Source organism: Cottoperca gobio, chromosome 4 (assembly GCF_900634415.1).
Source record: "Cottoperca gobio chromosome 4, fCotGob3.1, whole genome shotgun sequence".
Lineage (NCBI taxonomy): Eukaryota > Metazoa > Chordata > Actinopteri > Perciformes > Bovichtidae > Cottoperca > Cottoperca gobio.
Genome location: NC_041358.1, coordinates 24,161,597 through 24,183,629, shown reverse-complemented (window position 1 = coordinate 24,183,629; position 22,033 = coordinate 24,161,597). Strand labels below are relative to the sequence as shown.

The window sequence follows — 22,033 nt, the reverse complement described above, 5'->3', positions numbered from 1 at the left end:
GAAATATGCGCGCGTGCGTGTGAAGGCTCGTTCGGTTTGCACCAGGAGTAATGAGCAGCAGCATGGGTAAGATGACGTGGTTACATCCTCCGTCTCTCTTCATCTCTGTCTCATCTGGACCAGCTCAGCACTTCAGCATGACCTGTTTCACTGGCCCACTGAGTGTGTACGAACTGAAATACAAAGTATAGACCTGCCTGGAAAAACAACAAGCAACATTTTCAGATTCATACATGATAGTGAAATGTTCAGTTCAGTCATGAATCTTCATAAAAACACATTTTTATAAAAGATCATAATGGCACAAGCATTGTAAACTAAATACAATCCTTAATAAAGGGTCACTTCACCCAATTTACAAAAAACAATAAATGTCTTACTTCTGTCATTATCTAGCCATGTAGAAACCTTCTGTTTTTTATTTTTGAAGGTTTTCAGATGTCTTGTCACTGAGATTTCTGCCTCCACCCAATATATGGAAGTGAATGGGATGCCACGTGTGTCCAAAGCTTTGACAAATCAACAATACTTTCCACTGAAGAAATACTTCCTATAAATAAAGCCAATGTGGAAGAGACAAAAACTGCATTTCCTCTAAAAACACTTTTGGTCGTGGTGCCATCAGCCACTAGCTGCTAGCCGTCAGCTAACTCAAAGCATTGAACTTGACCTCTCGGCCGTGTTTGTGGATTTTTCATGCAAATATTGGTCATAATTTCTTTATTTTTTCTGGTAAGTAAGTTACATTAAAAACAAGCCCATTTTTCACTTGCCAATGTTAACATCTCAATATCACAGTTAATGTGAATCATGAATGCACCATGCTAATCTAGCTAGTGATAGCGTTAGCTAGTGATAGCGTTAGCTAGTGATAGCGTTAGCTAGTGATAGCGTTAGCTATTTTGCGTTTTGCTAACGGTACCTGCCCCCCAATTTAATGGGTCACAGTGACTGTCAACAAATTTTTATTTGTTTTAAACTTTAGTTTAACACCAAGTGCCTGCAAAAAGGCAGATTCCCATTACACTCAGCTGTACTTGGTGCTAATTAGCTATTGTTTCTAGCTAACACGCTAAGCTAAACGTTAGCCTTTGTCATTGTGAGCATGTTAGCATTTAACTACACAGAGCTGCTAGCATGGCTGTAGACTTTTAATCTTGTTTTCAAAGCTGTGATCACTTCATTCACCTTAATTGCTTTGGTTAGGAGGCACAAATCTCACTGACAGATATTTAAAAACTTGGACGAATGAAATCTCTATGGATCCTTTGTAATTTAGGTGAACCGATACTTTAAGTCTTCTAGTGTAAATACAGTTTACTACAATCTTTGCTCTTAAACAAGATATACTAACTGGATAAAGACGGAGTAGCTCTGTTTGTCCTCTTGCAGCCACTCATTTTATTACTCGTAAAATAAAGTAACCTTGATTCTTCACCCTGTAAATCTGATTAGCTGGGACATGGGAAAGACAATGTTGTGTTTTTACTGTAGAAGGCTGTCATCAACACAGGCATCACTGGCTTTCAAAAGGCAGGGAGGGGGAAGCTCTGCAGCTTGGATGAACTGGCCATTTGTGATTCAAAAACAAAATATCCTGCTGCAGGGCTTCATTTAAGATTCTTCTCAATGCACAAATCATGTGCATATCATGAAATCCAAAAGCTGTGATTTCTACATTTTCTGTGACATGTAAAAAGAAAAGTAGCTCTGAGGATGCATGTATGTTGACAATCGTTTGTTTTTAAATCCCGTAGCATTATCACTAATGAGGCCCCGTGTGTGTGTGTGTGTGTGTGTGTGTGTGTGTGTGTGTGTGTGTGTGTGTGTGTGTGTGTATGAAATGTCAGAAAATAGGCTGAAAACAGCATTTTCTGATATTTTTGCATGAAAAATTACTAATTAATCAAAATAGTTGACGATTATACTTGTCTGTGTGTGTGTGTTTTTGTTTGTGAGTGAGTGAGGCAGTCTGGTGTGACAAAGCAGCAAGCCCGGACCCAACCCTGGATCTCCATTATAGAAAACACACAACCACAAACACACATGCCTGCACACCCACACTCACATCTCTGAAAGCACATCATCCAGTAACATTTCAGTTGATATTATCGTGATCTCTGTCCGTAATGAATACACCCAGCAGCAGTGTTGTATGACACATCACCACTATCACCTTCCCTTACTCACACTCTTACACAGCACTTTACTGTACATTACAGAGCAGGACAGTATTATGCCATCATTAAGGCTGAAGAACCTTTTTTAAACAGGGTCTGTGTTTCTCTCTGGGCCTGAGTAGCTACAGTACAGGTTTGCGTTACATCCCAGCATTAATGGCGGATTTTCAAAGTTAGCGTTGCTCAGTTGTGCTGGGCTGGAGTGAGGGCTTGGATACCCAACAGCTCAACAGCACCAGAAGTGGAGACCAAATACTTTCTGGATCGTCAAAGGCAGTGGTGGGGAATTAAGGCAGTTGTCCCCTCAACATTTTACACGCAAAAGACTGCAACTTTGATTTGTGCCATTGACACAAGTCTCAGCCTGCTTATAGATCTTCATTTTGTCTTTTATTTTGTCTTTTCATCTGATTATCCTGTTAGCCAGTAGAAGTGGCCCACTATGATATGATATAACAAACAAGCCAATCAGATGCTCTACACGCTCTACTTGGGTGGTATGACAACAAGCGGAGGGCCTCTCCTCGGCCTCCACATCAGAACCTGGGCGTCGTTGGCGTTGGGCCTCCCCATGGCGTTAGGAGGGATGGGCTCCATGCGTGTCAGCACCCGCGGTTGGTCCTGGTGCACCCGGCCCACCAGCCTGGCCCTGGAGCCCAGAGGCAGGCACGGATCCACCGCGATATCGACCCTCATCCTCCACTTGATGGTGTGGAGCAGGATCTTTTCTCTGGACGTGGTGTTGAGCGCCACCAGCCAAGTGGTGAAGCTCTGGTCTCTTTTGATGTTAGTCAGTAAGGGCGTGTTGGATTCACTGACTGGCACAGCCCAGGTGACGCTTGGGTAAAAATTGTCATTCATGCTAACGATGAAGCGGGATGGCTTGGAGGTGGGGCCCACTATGCTGACAGTCTCTGTTGTGTTTCCATACCAAGGGTAGCTCACACCGTCTGAGTCGCTGATGGCCCTCACCAGGCCTTCTCGTAGCTGAGGCAGCTCCCAGCTAGACCTGAAAGTAGACAGACACTATGAGACCGGAAACAAAGAGATTTCTGGGTAACTGTGTGCCATTAATTTAAAGGATACATAAGACCAAAACCAACAATGAATGGATCCTGCTATATTAGAAATATTTAAACTAAACTAACTAAAATATTTCCAACGGGGAACTAAAGCCGTTATCTATGCTCTCGCCAAAGCCACCAGATTCCATTGATAAAAACAGTAATTTTACCTCGCAGAACACGGGAGTTTCTGGCTTACCGCTGCCTCGGTCGGTTAGTTAGTTTGAGTTATTATTGTGTAACTTTGGAGAATACGAACTAACCCTTTAAAACACCAAAGTCACACAATAACAAAAACAAACTCACCGACTCACTCCAATCTGAGGGCTTGCGACCGCCAGCTAGGTACACACTCACTATGAATAAGTACCTCATAAAACCTCACTTCAAAACACACAAACTATCCCTTTAAAGTTACTTTTTAAAGGCTGAATCACTAGTTTTCTTTATTTGTAGCTACATTCTCAAAGATTATTCAAAAGTTGGTAGAATATTTTGAATTTTGGTGATGATGTGACTCTTTTATTCTCATTTGGATAAGGGATGCTGGCATACTCATGTGTCTGATGTGTGAAAAGTTGTGCACTTTTGTTTTAAAATTATAATTCCAGAAAGACTTTAAATTTCTTATCCAGACACAAGCTTGCAATGAGACTCCAACAGCTGACTGCAAATGCTATCTAGTGGTTCAGTATGTCAGTGGATTACCATCATCTCTTTGTTGTGCCAAATAGTTTTTGTCATCTGGTGTCCCCCTTGTGCTTTCAATCCAAAAATCACCCTAAACCCCAATCTCTCACCCCTAAACCCACCCACGCAGCAGGATTAAACACCCCCTCACATATGCCCTCCAGATAATGTGTGTGTCGTTTGGGTGTGGGGGAGGACATGTCTCCATGGGCACATTTTCAGTGTGAGAGCATCAACTGTTGTTTAGCTCCTCTAATAGCAGCTTTTATATTTAGGTGCCAGAGTCACAGGAACAGAATCTGTCGGTGGGCGTTTGAATGAAGGAGGCTGACAAGCAAAGTTAACCTGCTGCGTGCATAAATGCTCCTCTATGCAACTCAGCGTGCTGCACACGCACGTTATTATACAGAGTATACACGCATGCACGCACACTCTTTCTGTACGTATCTAGAAAAACACTTCACAAGGCTGCAATGAGGACACAGGTGACAGAGGTATGAACTCACATGCCGACGTCTCCATAGGTGTTGTAAAATTCCATCTGGGTGCACGCCTGGATCCAGCCCACCACCCATGTCTCATTGCGCGGAATGGGGGGCATCACAATCCGCGCCGAGGCTTTGAAATAGGGCGTCTTGTATCGAAGCACTATGGGCGAGTTCTCCTCAATGACAGTCGGGCAGTGGTCTATGGTGGCGGACAGGTCGTACACCACGATGTTCTCCCGTTTGATGCGTGACTTATTACAGGCGATGCTCTGGATGCAGCCCATGGCTGTGCAGGTAAAGGTGAGGGTCAGGAGCAGCCAGGTGAGCCTGCCAGGCCTGGGGAACGGCACTGCTGACTGGGACTCGACCAGTATCAACACTATGAGGCCGTGCATCAGATGAAACTGTAAGGCAAAGGTGGGTGCTACCACACTGTAGGCCCGAAACAGAATCTCAATAAGGCTTCAGTGAGATCACACGATGGGGGACAGCAGGGTCCAGTGGACCCAGGTTCAATGCCCCTGTGCCTTGCTGATGTATGAGCACATCAACCGGCTCCAGGGGCGCTGCTCCGTGGCTAAACTCGTGCTCTGACCTCTCTGGAGGATGCAAGCCACAAGATAAATACCCTGCAGGGATTAATAAAGTATCACGTGAATTTTCGATACAGGTATGATTGTATCCTCTCCACTCAAACAGTGCACACTGTCTGTTTCTGTGTGCCCTCTCCTCAAGGATCCGACCCGTCTGCGCTCTTGCTTGAACCCCTGCCAGTAACCTTTGATCCTCTTCTTCCTTCCCCGAGCTGTCATGTCACAACAGGCGTCGGGGGACCGGCGAACACCGGGGCGCCGGCAGGGGGACCCGGTGGTCGGGCGGCGAGGCTTGTTGATGCGGCACTGTGCATGAGATGCTGCTGCTCCCTATAACCTGAGCGGCGGCGTTACTGTCCGTCATGCCTGTCGACTCGACGGGAGGGAAACCCGGTGAAACAAACAAAACCTGGGAGTCCGAGCATCTGTGATGGGAAAAAACAGCTTCCTCTTGCAGAGTTAGACGACACCGGCGGGTTGTTCCCGATCAAATCGAGAGAGACAATGAGCTGCAAGTAAACCGAATGTCAACCTATGTTATAGACTGATGAAACAATGATATTATGGTTACAAAATATCAGATAAACAGTGTCATAGTAACCGTGTATAGGGCAGCGTATACGCCGCATCCTCACTTGATGGAAGCTGCACGGTTGTGTGTCGCTGTTCAGCCTGCGTGGTGCTGAAGATGCTGAATGGACCAATGAACGGCAGAGGGAGACTGGAGGCGTAGGAGTGCCCGCGTCTGCACAGTAGTAGCTTTGCGACCTCTTTCCTCCATATTGGAATAATGCTTTCTAATCGCATAAACACAAAGCAGACGAGGACCAGATAAGCTCCATTGGATGGGCTGTAATTCTGTTTAATGGGGCTGCAAGATAAGAAGCAACAGGTAGTCTTTGCTGCATGTCAGGAACGATTTGTGTGATTATTTAGCTTGAATGTTGTGCTTATAAAACACCACTTAATCTATTAGTGTTAATACATTATATAATACACCCTCTGTAATTAAATAGAAATAGAGATGGGGTGTTTCTGATTGTACAGAAACATTTGATTGGTTAGTGGCAAGAGGCAGTTTGACCCCTTTCAAAATAAAGCGTTCACAGTCTCATCACAAGGTACCTTAGTAGCTGTCTCAGTGCATTCATTTTCACGGATTTGTAGATCTTTTAATAAAAACATTTCTGGGCATTTTAAGGACTTCTTCTCCATGCTGTCTCAAAAAAACTTAAAGAAACTGAAAGCTCCATAACAGCTGCCAAATGAATCCTGCAGTGAGATTGTTTTGTTCATAGTGTTGTGTAAAGAAAAACTAAAAAAGGGAAAAGACCCCTCCATCTTTACAGGTGTCAGTTCCACTGATGACTTACAACAGGCCTAATTATAGCACCTAGCTTGCCTTCAGTGACATGAATTAGGGACATTAAATTAAATGAAGTGCTCACAATCTTCTTCACTGGACAAATGTACACTGTCACACACACACACACACACACACACACACACACACACACACACACACACACACACACACCTTACATAATTTGTTATGCACATTTTACGTATTTTATTATCTATGTATGTATTTATATATTTATAATGATTGTATGTTTGTCAGACATAGTGTCTGTTTTTATATCCTTGTCCCAAAGAAACAATATTTCTTTACTACTTTGGATTGATAAATAAATACCTTCCTTAAAATCTATGAGTCGCGATAACAAACTCAAGCATGCACACAAAGACGTCTTGTTTAGATGTTTTATTATGATTTGTTTTATGCTTTTTAACTATTAAGCTGTTCTGGGTTAATGGACACAAACTGTCCGAGCTGCAGGAAGAGCTTAAGGTTCGGCATCATCTCCCAGGAAGGTGTGAGGGGTAAGACTGTTTTAACTATAGTTTTGAAAAAAGACAGACTCTTTCTCTTACAATAAAACCAATAATGAACATGTCAAACATATAAAAACGGATACAAAAGTTGAAATAGTTACAATAAATACCCTCTGTTAAAGAAAAAGCCAGACTTGCCAGAAGAGGCTACAGAAGGAACTGTGCAAGTCCGTTGTCGTATGAGAACTTTTATTTTGAAAACGAACTACATACACTGCGCAGCATCGTCATTTCCGGTTTGCAGGGCACACAGGCTGCTGATTCACACACACACAAACAGAAGTGAAACATCGTTCTGTATTTATGAAATATAAACATGTTACTGTGATAAACTGCGGAAACTCAGCGACAGTATTTTCTGGCAGGTTACCATGGTGAGTACATGACTATTTTATACTACAGGTAAATGTCTGAGAGCCTTAAAAGTAATACTTCCACATGTGCTAAGCTAATCAAAGCTAATGGTAACTTGGCTAGTGTAGCTGAAGCAGATGGGCCCTCATGTAACACACTTTAATTTGATTTCCTCTTGTTAAAAACACTAATTACAACCAGTCACGTCTAATACAATGTTAAAATATTTAAAAATTATATAAACAGATCAAGATTTTTAAAGAATATAGCCCATAATATTTAGAAAATCACAAGTTATGAGAGCTGTAACTGGATAAAAGTGCTTAAAAAAATATATATTATATTATTATTAGTAGTAGTAGTAGTAGTAGCAGCATAAAGTAAGTACAGTATTAGTTGTTGCTCTGTTAATGTTTTGACTTAAAATAAAAAAACATAATTAATTCATAATGATATCTATACAAAAAACCTTTATTTGTCATACATACTTCAAAAATGACAACGACAGTAATAACAATACTAGTTTCCAGCTTGGATGGTTTAATATTCTGTCACTTCTCCCCGCATGTTATATGTTAACTTTCTTCATGTGATTTCCTCCCTGTAGGTCCCTACAGACTTTAAAGCCCTGATCCAGAGGTTTTATCACCTTCAGTCTGAGCGCGTAGAGACGTATCAGCTCTTTGATGAGTACGTTTAAATCTCATCACATAAACATAGAAATCTGAATAGTACGCTTCATTCATCTCTGCTTTGTGTTTCTATTGTTTTATTTGTTTCCTGCCTTCCAGAGGACATGAGGCCTACTTGAGGACAGGGCCTCATTATGACTTCGACCACTACAAGCAGCTGGTCCATGAGATAACACAGGCCTTCTGCGGCATCTCCAAGGAAGTGCTGGAGATCAAGGGGAGGCTGCACAACGAGTTTGACCGGCCAGCCCTTTCAGAGCACATGGAAAAGCTACAGACCAAAGAGAAGCAGAAACTTGAACTGGTATGTAAACACTCGCTGTATGTTTCATATTTACCTCCGTGAAGAAGGTTATGTTTTCGGTTCGGTTTGATTGTTTGTCAGCAGGATTACGGAAAAACTAGAAGCCGGATTTTCATGAAACTTTGTGGAAGAGTGCAGCATGGGTCAACATGTGGAGTGTAACTGAGTCACGGGACGGATACACACATTATTTTTCACTTGTGGAAACGTCCTTGGCGAAGGTCTGCGCTCTCAGAGTGCCTTTGTAGTTTATATTACTTTCAGAAAACTACATGAAAAGAACAAATAATATAATGTGTGTACTATGTTGTGGGATGGTGGACTCTGAAGGTAATATAATTAACTGTATATATATATATATATCTGTGTGTATATATATATATATATATATATATATATATATATATGTTTGAGAGGCAATTAACAGATGAGATACTGGAAAGAAGAAGAAATAATAATAAAAAAGCATCTCTAATTAAATTAAAAGGGGGGTTCATAAATAAGAAAACAAACTAGTCACATTAATCTGATGCTAACTTCATAGGACAGTAATAATAGTAAGGATTTTCTCAATTTGCATTATAAATTAAGTTATTTTTGATGCAATTTCATTTAAACGTCATGTAATTAATGTCATGTAACGTAAGCCTCCTATGACAAGGGCTCACTTTTTGTTTAATGTTTGATACAATTCCACTGTTTCACCATGAGGAGGCAGACTTCTTATTCCAAACATTTCATTCTCTCTCTTAAAGTAAGTTTCATGGCTGTTTCAGGGAGGTTTTAAAAATGTTCTTTATTATCTAATTTAGTTATTTAAATTGTTTTCTTTTTTAAATGCTAACTAAAAATGTGTGGGGAAAATAATTATTTTTATATATATATATATAAAAAATATATTTATATATATATAAAAAATATATATATATATATATATATATATATATATATATATATGGCTGTTTCAGGGAGGTTTTAAAAATGTTCTTTATTATCTAATTTAGTTATTTTAATTTTTTTCTTTTTTTAAATGCTAACTAAAAATGTGTGGGGAAAATAATTATTTATATATATATATATATTTTTTTTTAATTTTATATATATATATCTATTAAAAAAAAATCATTACTCCCTTTTGTTTTGTCCTTCATGTTTAAAAAAGAAAAATGTATAAAGTGATAAAATGTCTGATGTTTGCCTGTCTATCCAAATAAAGAGAGGATTAAAAAAGTACACACTTAAGAAGTTGAAGCATGAAGCTGCTGATGGGATCATTTCGGTTCAGTTTCAAGTCTGCGACTCGAGAGCTGCAGCCCGTCTGTGGCGCTCTACATGATTGAACAGACTGGTGTTAAAATGTTACACCTCGGAGCTTCCCACGTTCTCGGGTGTCACATCTCGTACATCTGGTAGTGCAGAGGTGTTGTGTAGCACTTTTGATTGAAGGTTTACACTCTTTTTATAATATTAACTCCACTTCCTTTCTGCCAGTGATGTCATAAAGCTCTTATTATCTTAGAGTTCACCCCGTCTCCCCTCCGTCCTCCGCTGATGAATGGTTTGCATAAATCTTATCCGATGTGCCTTCTCAACAGACAGCCAAGCTGCAGCTGGCCAGGCAGCGGGCCCAGGATCACCCGGAGGACGAAGACTGTCAAGAACAGATTCAGGAGATCAAGCACGAGTAAGAGCAGCTATTACCACCTCTCTGTTTGCACCTTTCGCTCCCTGCTGACCCAGACACTCGCTCACGTTCCACCTGCTGTCGGCTGCAGAACTCACCAGACTGTCTTTTGGTTGCAAAAGAAAGTGTCAGAGATATTCACACATGTTTGTAACATAATAACTAATGTGTTTTCCAGGATCATCAAGAACAAAGAGGCTCTGAGTGAGATCCTGCAGGACTTTAAGTATGACTCTGAGGAGTGTGATTGACAGGCGGCCTTCAGACGGCGGAGGTGACGGATCGGCTCCGCTGCAACTTCCCATCTTGAACTCCTCAGCTGCACTTATCAATCCCTCTGGCTCCACCCAGCTCGCTGATGCAGTCCTCCTCCACCCAGGGGACTTTTTACATTCTGGCTCTGCGTTTCTATCTGAAGCTATGCGTTTGTGTTAATGCATGCCTCAGCAAAAAGACATTTTGTAAATACTTTAAAGGTTAAATAATTCCTGGAGGTTCATCCCGCCATCTTTGTTTACTTGATGAATTGTATTTTTAAATAAAAAGAAAAAAAAGAGAAGTTTCACTTTTTACTGTTTTATACTTTACAGAGTATTTTTCAGAGGCACTATTGGTGCAGTAAAAGAATATAACTTAGACAAAAACACTTTAAATATGCAGTTATAAAAATATAAACAGTATGAAGATGTCTTAAAACACTGGAGTATACAGATAATGAGGCTTTATGTAATAATATAATCCCTCACAGGGATTCAATTACTGATGCAACCAACATTTGCTGCAGATTAGGAATATCTGACTTTAACTATATGATACATTTTAGATATCTCGCCGCTTGATGTCTGATAAATGTGTTTAAACAGTTTAAACATGAACTTTTCCTTGAACTAGAGCTGAAAAATGTATCGTTTCAAGTAATTTTTTGGGAGAAAAATGGCAAACATTCATTTAAATTAAATATTTTTGGATTTTGAGCCAAAAAACAAACATTTGTCACCTTGGCCGGTATTCTTTCATTATTTTCTAGATGAAACGAGTAATTGAGAAACTAATCCGCAGATTAATTGATAGTGAAAATTTGCTTGGAGAAAACAACAGCTTTCCAAAAATACTTGGTTGGTACTATGGTTGTTTTGTACATTGGAACAAAATGTTCCCTTATGGTCCTGCCACTGCAATGTTGCAGTAATGCGTTAGTAGCATTCATCAAAGGATCATTAAAAACTTCCTTATCTTACATTAAGTTATTAAAAAGTCCTAATTGTGACTATAACTTTTTTCTTTCAGAATAAAAGTGCAGTTACTGAGGGCTGTAACATTTGTGTTTGTGCAAACTGATCTAACGGACAGATTTGGCCGGCGGAAAAGGCAGAAAAAAGGCTGCATTGTCTCACTTTAATCTTCCACTCGGGCCCTTTAAACTCAAGTTAAGGCTGTAATACCAAACACTGCAGTATCCCTCAGGCGGGGCTTCTGACCTCTCGCACAGCTGGGACCCTCGGGGCCAGTTATCCGTCAGTGTTTCTTGATGCTGTTCTTGAATTAAACACCACAGTCGTGCTGAGCGGCGCTGCTATGAATTATCGTCTTGTAGTACCTGAAAAGACAAAAGCAGATGGTTCACACTGTGATAATTCAACGGGAAAAACCATGTCATTTACAATCATCACGATTACTGCTGTCTGGCTGCCACTTCTCTCTCGTCTTCTCTTTTTCTCTTCTCTTCTCTATGCATCATCTCTTTCTTATTCTCTGCGTGGCGCTCCCAGCTACCTTTCTCTCAAGGTAATCAATGGGAGCCTGTCACGGCTCGTGAACAAAGGCATTATTCAGGCGGCAGCGAGTGCGCCGTAAAGCACAAAAAACGCAGAGACGGCTGAGCTAATTGAGTAAGGTAGAGTGAGGGTTTCTGTGAGTTCAAGGACTGAGCAGCAGAGGATGTGGCTGAAGGATCTGAACTCCTCACAAAGTCACATAAGCACGCAGAAGATGCCAGGGCTCTGAGTGCCATTTGGCCTGAGTTATATTTGTGAAAGGGGCTCCTCACGCCAAGAGAAAACAAAAGGAACACATTATAGTGGGCCATTAACTTCATTTACATGCTCATTTCTCTTTTGTTGTGGTCATCAGATGAAGATCAGAAGTCTACATCGTTAAAATATGTAATAAAATCAGAGTGCATCTACTTAAATGCTCAAAGTCAAAACCGCACATTTTTACCTGATCATAAAGACTGAAACTTCACAGAGCAAGAGAAATCAGTCTCAGTCCTCCTCTTTGTGTTGGTAAGAATGCTGACCACATGGCATAACAAAGGCAGGGTCAAAAATTCAGTTCAGGACTTCAATGCAGCACACTGTTAGAGTGTGTGTGTGTGTGTGTGTGTGTGTGTGTGTGTGTGTGTGTGTGTGTGACAGATAATGAAAAGAGAGAGAGAGATTCTGCTTACCTACCTGGTTGCGTGTTTTGTGTGATTTCTGCAGCCACACCCGCCACTGGTCGTACAGTTTGATTGACATGCCGCTGCAGCCGGACGCGTGCTTGCGGACCCAGCCGAAGAACTGCTTGAGTTCCCGCCGCAGGGTGGAGTTCTGCTCATCGGGCTTAGGATCGCAGGAGCCGCTCTGCAGCCGCTCTGGGAGAGGAGAGGGGGAGGAGGGGAGAAAGTGTGGGGGAGAAAAAGGAAGAGGTAAGAGAGAGGAGGGAGGATGAGAGAACAGCGTCAAGGTTATAGTTAGGACAAGTGTCAGTGCAAGGTGGTAAATAGATTATGCACAGCTGTTTACCACGTCATGTGTCAGCATTAATGTGATTGAATAATTATAATTTTGTTCAGTCAACATTTTCTAACAAAAGTCAAATAAAAATCAACTCAAAACACATTAAAAAAAGAGATAAAAGATACACCTCGAGTCTTTTAGTAAATATCTGTTGTGGAGCTGCAAGTAATGATCATTTTACAGTCTACTTGACTGTTATTATGTCCAGAAATGTTAGCTAGTTTTTACTGTACCCAGACCTCTCTGGAAAGCAGTACAGAGTAGATGAACCTGGTGAAAGTTGAAGTGTTTTTAGCTATGCTAACGGTGTGGCATCTGACTGACGGACAGAAATATCTTCACAACCTCTGGAGAAGTTACAATTAAATTCTGGACACACTCATTTTCCTCTCCTGTCTTCTCATCAAGGACTCCATTTCCATTAGTCAGATACTTTGGCCAAATAACTGCAAAACTAATGACAGCTGTACTTCCTGTTTAGCGCTAATTAGCCAACCGTTAGCATGCTAGCACTCTAAACCAAGATAGTGAACACTGCTATAGCATGTTAGCACACTAAACCAAGATGGCGAACACTGCTATAGCATGCTAGCACACTAAACCAAGATGGCGAACACTGCTATAGCATGCTAGCACACTAAACCAAGATGGCGAACACTGCTATAGCATGCTAGCACACTAAACCAAGATGGTGAACACTGCTATAGCATGCTAGCACACTAAACACAGATGGCGAACACTGCTATAGCAAGCTAGCACACTAAACCAAGATGGTGAACACTGCTATAGCATACTAGCACACTAAACCAAGATGGCGAACACTGCTATAGCATGCTAGCACACTAAACCAAGATGGCGAACACTGCTATAGCATGCTAGCACACTAAACCAAGATGGCGAACACTGCTATAGCATGCTAGCACACTAAACCAAGATGGCGAACACTGCTATAGCATGCTAGCACACTAAACCAAGATGGCGAACACTGCTATAGCATGCTAGCACACTAAACCAAGATGGCGAACACTGCTATAGCATGCTAGCACACTAAACCAAGATGGCGAACACTGCTATAGCATGCTAGCACACTAAACCAAGATGGCGAACACTGCTATAGCATGCTAGCACACTAAACCAAGATGTTGAACACTGCTATAGCATGCTAGCACACTAAACCAAGATGACGAACACTGCTATAGCATGCTAGCACACTAAACCAAGATGGCGAACACTGCTATAGCATGCTAGCACACTAAACCAAGATGGCGAACACTGCTATAGCATGCTAGCACACTAAACCAAGATGGCGAACACTGCTATAGCATGCTAGCACACTAAACCAAGATGGTGAACACTGCTATAGCATGCTAGCACACTAAACCAAGATGGTGAACACTGCTATAGCATGCTAGCACACTAAACCAAGATGGTGAACACTGCTATAGCATGCTAGCCTTGTCATACACAAACAGCCTGACAGAGATCTTAGCAAGGCTGTAAAATAATAACTAACGTACAATTAACAATTTAAGTTCAACATTTTGTAGGATAGAAATTACACTTGTGTAATATCAGTCTCAAGCCCTAAGGTAATGCTCTGGCGTATAGTTATAATATAAATGAAATATAGAAACATTTACAGCAGCACACCTCTCACTGCTCTCCTACAGAGGCTTCTGGTGAAAACAGAGTTGCTCAGTGAACATTTATGATGATTCATGTTGCTTAATTCTCACAAAACGAGATGTTTCAAATAAAAACATGTGTGGATGTGATATACCCACAGTTCTATTTCGTACTGACAGTCTGCCACAATCAATTCTTCATGTCAAACAACAGAGCCCGATTACGACTTCCTCCCTCTGGGGAGTAAGTACCGCATGCCCTATGCAAGTCATTATCTGCTCCCAAACCTGCTTCCACTCAAGCTTTATAGGCCCTGTGTGTGCCGTGGACAGACAACCAGCTTTTTAACTTGATCAATCTTTGAAGCCGACGACAAAAATCTATCAAAACGTCCCTCTAGCTCTTTGCAGTTCCTTCTAATCCTCTGCTGGGAGATCTCTATCAAGATATGTAGCCTACTGATGTTTGGTTTCTCCTGTGTCACATGCGGTTTGGATCGGCTTGTTCAGGATGTTGGAACAGGGATAAGGAGATTATTTTTTCTGACTTTAATTGGCACTGAAAGGTTGATTATTAGAAACGTTTGGGAAGAATTTAAAAGCCATTTAAGACACGAGGGAAAGACTTTTGTATTAAATGTCTTGAAAACACAGGAATATTTTTTCCTCTGCAATGTTCTCACCCCTGCTGGGTGTGGAGGCGGCGGCCGGGTGGCTCCAGTCACTCCAGATGCCGGGCTTCTTGGAGCCGTAGATACCCACTGGATTGCACCTCACCTGGACAAAATAAACGGTCCCGGGACGGAGGCCTGCCAGCCGACATGACGTCTGGTTACCAACATCATCCACAACCTGCGAGAGGGAACAAAATGACAGACAGGAGGTATTAAAAATGATAGGAGTCAAAATCCTCCTCAACTCCGACTTATTTTCATGCCTATAGCACAAATGAAAATGATTTTTTATGATGTTACTTTGTAGTCTGGATAAATATATTTAAACATTATTAATTCATTCAATAGTGAATCCAAAACTCAAAGACGTGCTGTAACTACTCTAAGAAGCTGAGGGCAGAAAACATCAAAGAAGCAGATTAAAGGAAGAAAAGATTCTAAAAGCTCCTCTTCTGCACTGTTGGATGAAATCCAGCTTTCAAAATTTACCAGCGAAGAATCGAGCAAGAGTCAAGGTTTGCACGCCGTGTTATTTGCTTTGAAATGAAAGCACACGCCGGAGACAAGAGATGCAGCAACTTTTATGTTCATCATTTAATGGCTCAGTCAATGCTGCACCTCAAATATTTCCACAGCTGCGTCAGAGGAGTCATAGCTACAGAGTAAGGTTGCGTAGGCTGCAGGTTTGTGTGTGTGGACCACCTTCCATTCAGTGCTGTCCTCCAGTCTGTAGCGGATCTGATATTTGGCCTGAAACAGGATGTCCTTGAGCTCGGGGGGGCTGGCCCAGCGGACCGTCAGCTGGTCCTCGAGGACGCCGACACGACTCACCTGAACGTTGGCAGGAGGGTCAGTGGTCACTGCACGAACAAGGACAAGTGGGGGGGAAAAGTTTGTATACAGCAGATGTACAGCAATCAGGGCAAAGATAAAGGATAAAGATGTTTAAATGACCTCAGGAGAGAAACCTACAGTGAATACCAAACATCACAGCTCATCACTCTTCATGGCGAGGATGATCCGTGCTGAGTCAGCAAACTGACATTTGTCTCATTTACAAGTTTAATTTGTAAAGACTTTTTTTTATTCCCCGATATATCCAACGTTTGTTTGTACAAATAAAAAAGGAAAGACTGCAACAGAGTGAGTCGGCATTCACGAGGATTATCAAGTCTTTGTGTGACTTTTTGTCTTTCAAGACTTTACTTTCTTATTATTTTGCTGTAACAAGGTACGTTTCCCCGACTAATAAAGGATTTCTGATTCTATAATATTCTTTATTTATTCTCTTTCTCCAGCTAATCTCTCTTTCCTGACACAGTTGTGAAAAATACAATAAATAAATGTAATGCGAGTGAATCTAGTACTTTGAATAAAACTGTATAAGACAATCACTGTGCCTTCCTCTCTTTATACTCAAATATAAATTGTATTTGTGATCAATCATGCATAGTCTTATAGCTTTAAAGGGCTTCTTCCGACCCTGACGATGCCATTACTTGTTACTCGTGGAGTTTTAAAAACCAGTGCATTATGGGAAGTGTGTTTTTGGAGTTTGAAACGCACTGGAAAATAAAAGTCTGGATATGTTTTTACCAGTGAGTAAAATCCTTTCTCTTGGTCGAAGCAATAAAGCATGTCCTACAAAACATAGTTCCCTATTAACTTTGTGCAGGGGAATAGTCCTAACACACTGTGAAACATGCACCCATTGAGTAAATACTTGCCAGCTGTGCGTGAAAGAAACACAAATAAATTAATCCGTTAACAGAATTATGTACCTAAGAGAATAATTAATAAAACATTCTAGAAGTCTGTCACCTTTAGACATTCTTGAACCATGCGTGGAGGTTCTTAACTTGCCATGAGAAACATGAGCAAGAGGAAGATTTAAGTATTTTCATTTTAATATTTACAATAATTCCTTTGACTTCCTCCTGGACAGACCGGCTGGCGTTGGCTCGGGTCAGTCTGTACTTCCTGCAGAGAGCGTGTTGTACCCTCAGTCAGTATTAAACTAAACATTTTACTTACTGCAATAAAGGTTGCAAACAAAACAAGTGCTTCGAAAGGACATAAACACGGAGGGAAAGATAAAGGGGATGGCAGGACGAGAGACAAAGAAAGGCACTTATTAAAAGAACTTGTAAAAGTGTTTCCTGTTTGTAACCTCCTGCTTCAGACATCGTTCACTGCCGGTGCGTGATGCTTTATTTGTTCTATCGCAGTCAGCTCGAGGGAGAGAGGGACACCAAGCCAGAACAAATATACTCCCAGCTTATTGTTTCTGTTATTGAGGCAGTGCAATGCATCATTCATACATGTTTGGCAATGCTCCTCCTTCTCCTCCGCAGCTCAAAGTTATGTGGCGATCGCTGGAGGCCACAACACTCTGCCATTACATCGGCGCTGGAGAAACCGTAAGATAAACCTGCTATCGCTCGTACATCACAAGTTTCTCGCTGGAAAACCTGTGAAGCCTTTGCCAGAGAGGCATCGGATGTGCAGTTAACTTTTACAACAAAACAGTTTTAAGATTTGCAGCGTGAACCCATAATGTTGTTAAAAATAAATCCCCCTCTCTCTCCCCTAGAGAAGTGTGTTAGCCATATGCAGCAGATCTGCAGACAAACAATAGGGACAGAGGAACGCAAAGGACAAGAGAGGATATCAAGCCAAATGAAAGGAGCAACTTCCTCCAAAGCTTTGCTTACCCACCTACATCGAGGATGTCCAGGGTGGTGATGTCAGAGGTGGCAGAGCCCAGCTGATTGGCTGCCTCCACCCAGATCTCGTAGGGAGTGAAGAGGGCAAGGTTGCGGGGAATGTAGCAGGAGTATCGCTGCTTCCCTGTGCTGTACATTTCACACTCCTTCTCTCTCCCGTACCACCTGGACAGAAACAAAACACGGTGACCAAAATAAACTCTGACGTTTGTTTTCTGAAGAGGTAGACCGACTGTTCTTCAACAGTGAGTAGTACACGAGCGGAACACACACACACCGCGGGCTCTGAGCGAAGTGTGTGTGGCAGAGGATAAACTGTAGGCGGCACTAATGCATTCATGTCTAGTCTACCTGAGTGGTGTCGGACGAGGTGATCACCTGTGAGCTGCAGCAGGTCTGGGGCGCTCACCTCAATTTGTACTTGAGGGTGTATGTGGTTCGGACGTGGGTCTCACCCCGCCCCCCCGGGCTCCACTTGCAGCTCAAGTCCTTCGTGTTGCGGGACCAACACGTTATATTGACTGGCTTTTCTGGAGGCCCTGGTGGAAAAAAAGAACAACAACACATTTTAAAAGAGAGAAGAAGCAAAGAAGACGTTGGGTTGAAATCAAGAAAAAACAACTGGGGTTGAATAAAGAGTGAAGACTAATAAAATATAAATACTTCTCCATTAATGTGAAGCATTCACTGCATTAAACAAGCTGCTCAGTTATACAACAGATGTTGAAGCACAACAGATTATAATCAAAAAGGCTTTTAAGTACAAGTAATAATAACTAACATAACGTTTGTATTAAGCTTCCCGAAACAAATCAACAACTTTGTGCAAACGAAGCTCCGACTATTTGTGTTATTAATTATGATTTTGTACAGAATTGCCAAACAATTATTTTTAAGGTGTAAAACAATGTTTTTAGATTTATTTTCATGATTTAAATGTTTGCTTCAATAAAAGAAACATCTTTTATTAATCCACAACATTATATTAATATTGCTCTTTCAATAACCCTGTTACACAAATAACAATTCATTGCATTTAAATTTAAATAAAAATAAAAACACTCATCGAATGTCTATCTATCCTATGTTTAGATTTTAATTGTATTCTAATTTTCTAGTGTTTATGTATGTATTTACTGTGTATTTTTGTATGATAACCTGCTGCTGTAACACAAGAATTCCCCAATTTGGGATCAATAAAGTTCATCTAGCCACCTGCCTTACTGAAACAAGCATACCTTTTTATTTAAGATTATCTTTAACAAACTGCACCTTTATAAGACTGAGCTCATATGTTACATTATACATTATATTAAATACACTCTGTCACCTCCTAAAAGCACTGTGCCAGCCTGCCCGCCAGCCTCCTGTCTCTGCATCTCAATGAAACATTTCCATACGACTCTGCACAGACAGAGAAGTCTCCACTTACTGCCCACATAGAGACACGAACCAGCCAGGACGTGTCCATCTGCTCCGTGACACACGAGGTTGTCTCCAGACTGCTGCTGGGAGCCGTTGAGGTTGTGAAGCGTGACGCTCAGGGAGTCGGGGCTCAGCACGCTGTAGGTGCCGCCGGACAGACTCATCCCGTTCAGTGTCCAGTACAACGTGCTGGCGTGGAGGCCGAGCTCGGGGCTCAGCGTGCACGTGGCTGTCAGACTGGAGCCGATGCGCAGGATGGGATCCTGAGGGGAGATCACTGCTACATCTGGGGGGTGGAAACACACATACACATCATTAAAAACTCTTTTTTTTCTCTTCTAACTGTTCTTCTATCTGTTGCATTTTTAGTTTGATGAATAACTTAAATGAATAATCAATTAAAAACAATAATTGTATCATCTTTTAATAAACTACGTTTGATAAACTAATCATTTTAACACTAATTTGACTTAAATATTAAGTGTAAATGTGTGTTTTCACCTCTTTTTGCTACTAGAGTGCAGACATTGTGCAGAAGTCTGCTTCTATGTTATACAATGAATTAGTTTATATATATATATTTTAGCTACAAAAAATGTTTAGGTCACTTAAAGCCAAAAGATACAGCAAACTTTCTAACATTTCACATTTTCATTGGAGGTTTTTCACCCTCTCAAACTTACTTTTCATTGATTTGACCCCTTCAGAGCGTTAGGCCCTGTGCAGCTGTTGGTCTGTGTTATTTGGTGAAGTGTTGAACACACAGTGTGCTCAAATCTCTTGCCAACCGTAAGAAAACATCGTGTGTGTGTGTGTGTGTGAGAGGAGGAGGAGTGCGGCAGCAGCAGCAGCAGCAGCAGCAGCACTGCACCACAGCAGAGCGGGAGCTCAGCACATATTTATGACCCGGTAATGAACTGGATTTATGGAGCCTCAGTAGGATCAGTCAGAAAGGTCATCCTAGTCTGTCGATAAAATTATTTTCCATACCACGACCCCTCTTTAGACCTAAAGTTTGCCTTTATGATTGATGCCCATGAGAAACCCTCTGCTCTGCGCTTGAATGTTACCACTGGGCTCCTTCTTCTCAGAGATATGAGCGTTAATGTGTATAATTTTATTAACCGTGCTCCAGGTGGGCAGTGGACAAGCGTTCCAACATATGTGCCTCACTGCATCCAGAAATATCTAATATAAATGTACAGATATGAAAACTGTATAAAACATAATGTTAGGCATGAAATATACATGAAAAACAACAAGCATGCATGTGTTTATCACACATGTAGAAGCTTCTTGCAGATCATTTTCTCCCTTTTAGGATTATGAATCTCTGCATGGTAATAACTTGGAATATTGTTAATCTTTTCTGCATTTCTTTCATGCAGCAGCGCTGATGAACAACGTTTATTTCAATTTGTCTCATCAGCTCCATCTCCACCATGTCTAATAGGTCTTGTTCTCAGTCTAATCCACAATTAGCCAAACAATCACATCTAATCCCGACATGTGGTGTCACTGTATCTGGATTCATTTGAGAGGAGAACGCTACAAGTAGGCTATGATTTGTGTTTCCTGTTGGGTACAGTGCAATCTCGAATAAATAAGCATCAGGATTTGATGATCATGAGACAATAAATATTTGATTTCAGAGATTTTTGTCGCACTGTTGATGCCAGAGCAGTTATCCCTATTAATATTTCTGCATGTATTAGACCCCTACATTATCAGATAACATTAGTTTCTTGTAAATATATTGGCAGCTGCATATGTGTCAGCTGATACATAACAAGAACTTACAGTAGAGAAATATTAAAAATATGTTTGAGGTCATTTAAGAAAGTGTCTTAATAACATATCGTGTCCACCAGAGATCATGTTTAATTTAAACTGTAAAATGTCCCATTTATTAATACTGGACACAACAAGCTGTCATTTTTTAATTGTTGCATTAATTTGATAAAGTTTCTTGATTTCACACGTATTTAATTCATAAAACCTTTAAACCTGATATTCCTGTTTATTTTAACCATCAACCTCTCCCATAAAAATAAACACTATATCAATATCACCTCCACTTAATGGAGATTCTTGAAACTCCACCTTCTGTGGTGAGAATAATAAGTATAGGTGGGGTGATAATAACACCTGTGCAGGTGAAACTTGTGGGAACAAAAAGTCACTTTGTGATGATTTTATTTAAAAGTCGTTTTGTTGGGTTGGAGCCTCCATACAGAGGCTCAATCTGGGAAAGTGATTCATCTCCAAAGAACTGCTGCTTTATATTGACACGCACAACCTCCCATACCTCACTGAGGTCTGCACCCACGGACACGCGGTCATTCTCAGTCGGTTTATCTGTCAGTTGACTGAAGTTTGGTACTTACGTGTCGAGGACAACAGCACATGTGGAACAAGGAGAAGGAGAAACATGAAGGAAAACATGGTTCTTGCAGCTGCTTTCTCCTCCCTCTCGGTGCTTTCCGACTTTCCGGGACGTGAGGAGCAGACAGCGGTAAAGTTGGGAGGAGGAACCCGCGCAGCTTCACTCTCCTGCGGCTCTTCTCAGATCAAATGTTGGCTCTTCAGTGGATGTCTGGAGAGCCAAGTGACTGCAGGCTGCAGGAGGAAACACGAGGTTTGCTCACTTTTAACTCCACAGTGACTCTACTGCTGCTGCTGTAACACTCGGTTACTCCTCCCTTGTTTTTCCCTCTCAGTCACACAAGTCATTAGTGCTACACACACACACACACACACACACACACACACACACACACACACACACACACACGTAGGCTACTTCTCATTGTATTATCATGTATAACCAGCTTCAGGTGTGGCCGTGACGCCTAAAA

General features: G+C 41.3%; 3 protein-coding genes across 4 annotated transcripts; 1 reads left to right on the top strand and 2 right to left on the bottom strand.

Annotated features, from left to right (window-relative positions):
* Window positions 1-167: 167 nt before the first annotated feature.
* On the bottom strand, window positions 168-6,146 carry fam78bb (family with sequence similarity 78 member Bb). Of its 2 annotated transcripts, none has more exons than XR_003832177.1 (3): window positions 4,441-6,146; window positions 2,261-3,189; window positions 168-197 (listed from the first exon to the last, which is right to left on the bottom strand). XR_003832177.1 is itself a non-coding variant. In XM_029430231.1 (3 exons), exons 2-3 carry the CDS (start codon window positions 4,815-4,817, stop codon window positions 2,667-2,669), a joined length of 900 nt encoding a protein of 299 aa, XP_029286091.1. In that variant the 5' UTR covers window positions 4,818-5,524; window positions 5,651-6,146; the 3' UTR covers window positions 334-2,666. The 2 variants fall into 2 exon arrangements, 1 of the variants encoding a protein (XP_029286091.1); XM_029430231.1 differs by lacking the exon at window positions 168-197 and having other exon boundaries at window positions 334-3,189; window positions 4,441-5,524; window positions 5,651-6,146.
* Window positions 6,147-7,110: 964 nt separating this feature from the next.
* Window positions 7,111-10,504, top strand: rex1bd (required for excision 1-B domain containing). The gene is made up of 5 exons (XM_029429924.1): window positions 7,111-7,285; window positions 7,873-7,955; window positions 8,057-8,261; window positions 9,857-9,945; window positions 10,124-10,504. The coding sequence occupies exons 1-5, from the start codon at window positions 7,283-7,285 to the stop codon at window positions 10,194-10,196; spliced, it is 453 nt and encodes a 150-aa protein (XP_029285784.1). The 5' UTR covers window positions 7,111-7,282; the 3' UTR covers window positions 10,197-10,504.
* Window positions 10,505-10,999: 495 nt separating this feature from the next.
* crlf1b (cytokine receptor-like factor 1b) lies at window positions 11,000-21,620 on the bottom strand. Its single transcript, XM_029430139.1, has 8 exons — window positions 21,563-21,620; window positions 19,183-19,461; window positions 18,160-18,289; window positions 17,743-17,915; window positions 15,727-15,884; window positions 15,034-15,202; window positions 12,399-12,580; window positions 11,000-11,542 (listed from the first exon to the last, which is right to left on the bottom strand). Exons 1-8 carry the CDS (start codon window positions 21,618-21,620, stop codon window positions 11,519-11,521), a joined length of 1,173 nt encoding a protein of 390 aa, XP_029285999.1. The 3' UTR covers window positions 11,000-11,518.
* Between the last annotated feature and the right edge of the window lie 413 nt (window positions 21,621-22,033).

Bases quoted from the DNA above. Each gene is read 5' to 3' on its own strand.
- rex1bd (XM_029429924.1), top strand. The intron at 7,956-8,056 runs GTACGTTTAAAT...CCTGCCTTCCAG, and splicing joins ACGTATCAGCTCTTTGATGA to AGGACATGAGGCCTACTTGA. The intron at 9,946-10,123 runs GTAAGAGCAGCT...TGTGTTTTCCAG, and splicing joins ATTCAGGAGATCAAGCACGA to GATCATCAAGAACAAAGAGG.
- crlf1b (XM_029430139.1), bottom strand. From the start codon at position 21,620: ATGTTTTCCTTCATGTTTCTCCTTCTCCTTGTTCCACATGTGCTGTTG. The intron at 15,885-17,742 runs GTGGGTAAGCAA...TTGTTCGTGCAG, and splicing joins CCTGGACATCCTCGATGTAG to TGACCACTGACCCTCCTGCC. The intron at 11,543-12,398 runs GTAGGTAAGCAG...TTGTCTTTTCAG, and splicing joins CACACAAAACACGCAACCAG to GTACTACAAGACGATAATTC.
- fam78bb (XM_029430231.1), bottom strand. From the start codon at position 4,817: ATGCACGGCCTCATAGTGTTGATACTGGTCGAGTCCCAGTCAGCAGTG. The intron at 3,190-4,440 runs GTGAGTTCATAC...GTCTACTTTCAG, and splicing joins ACCTATGGAGACGTCGGCAT to GTCTAGCTGGGAGCTGCCTC.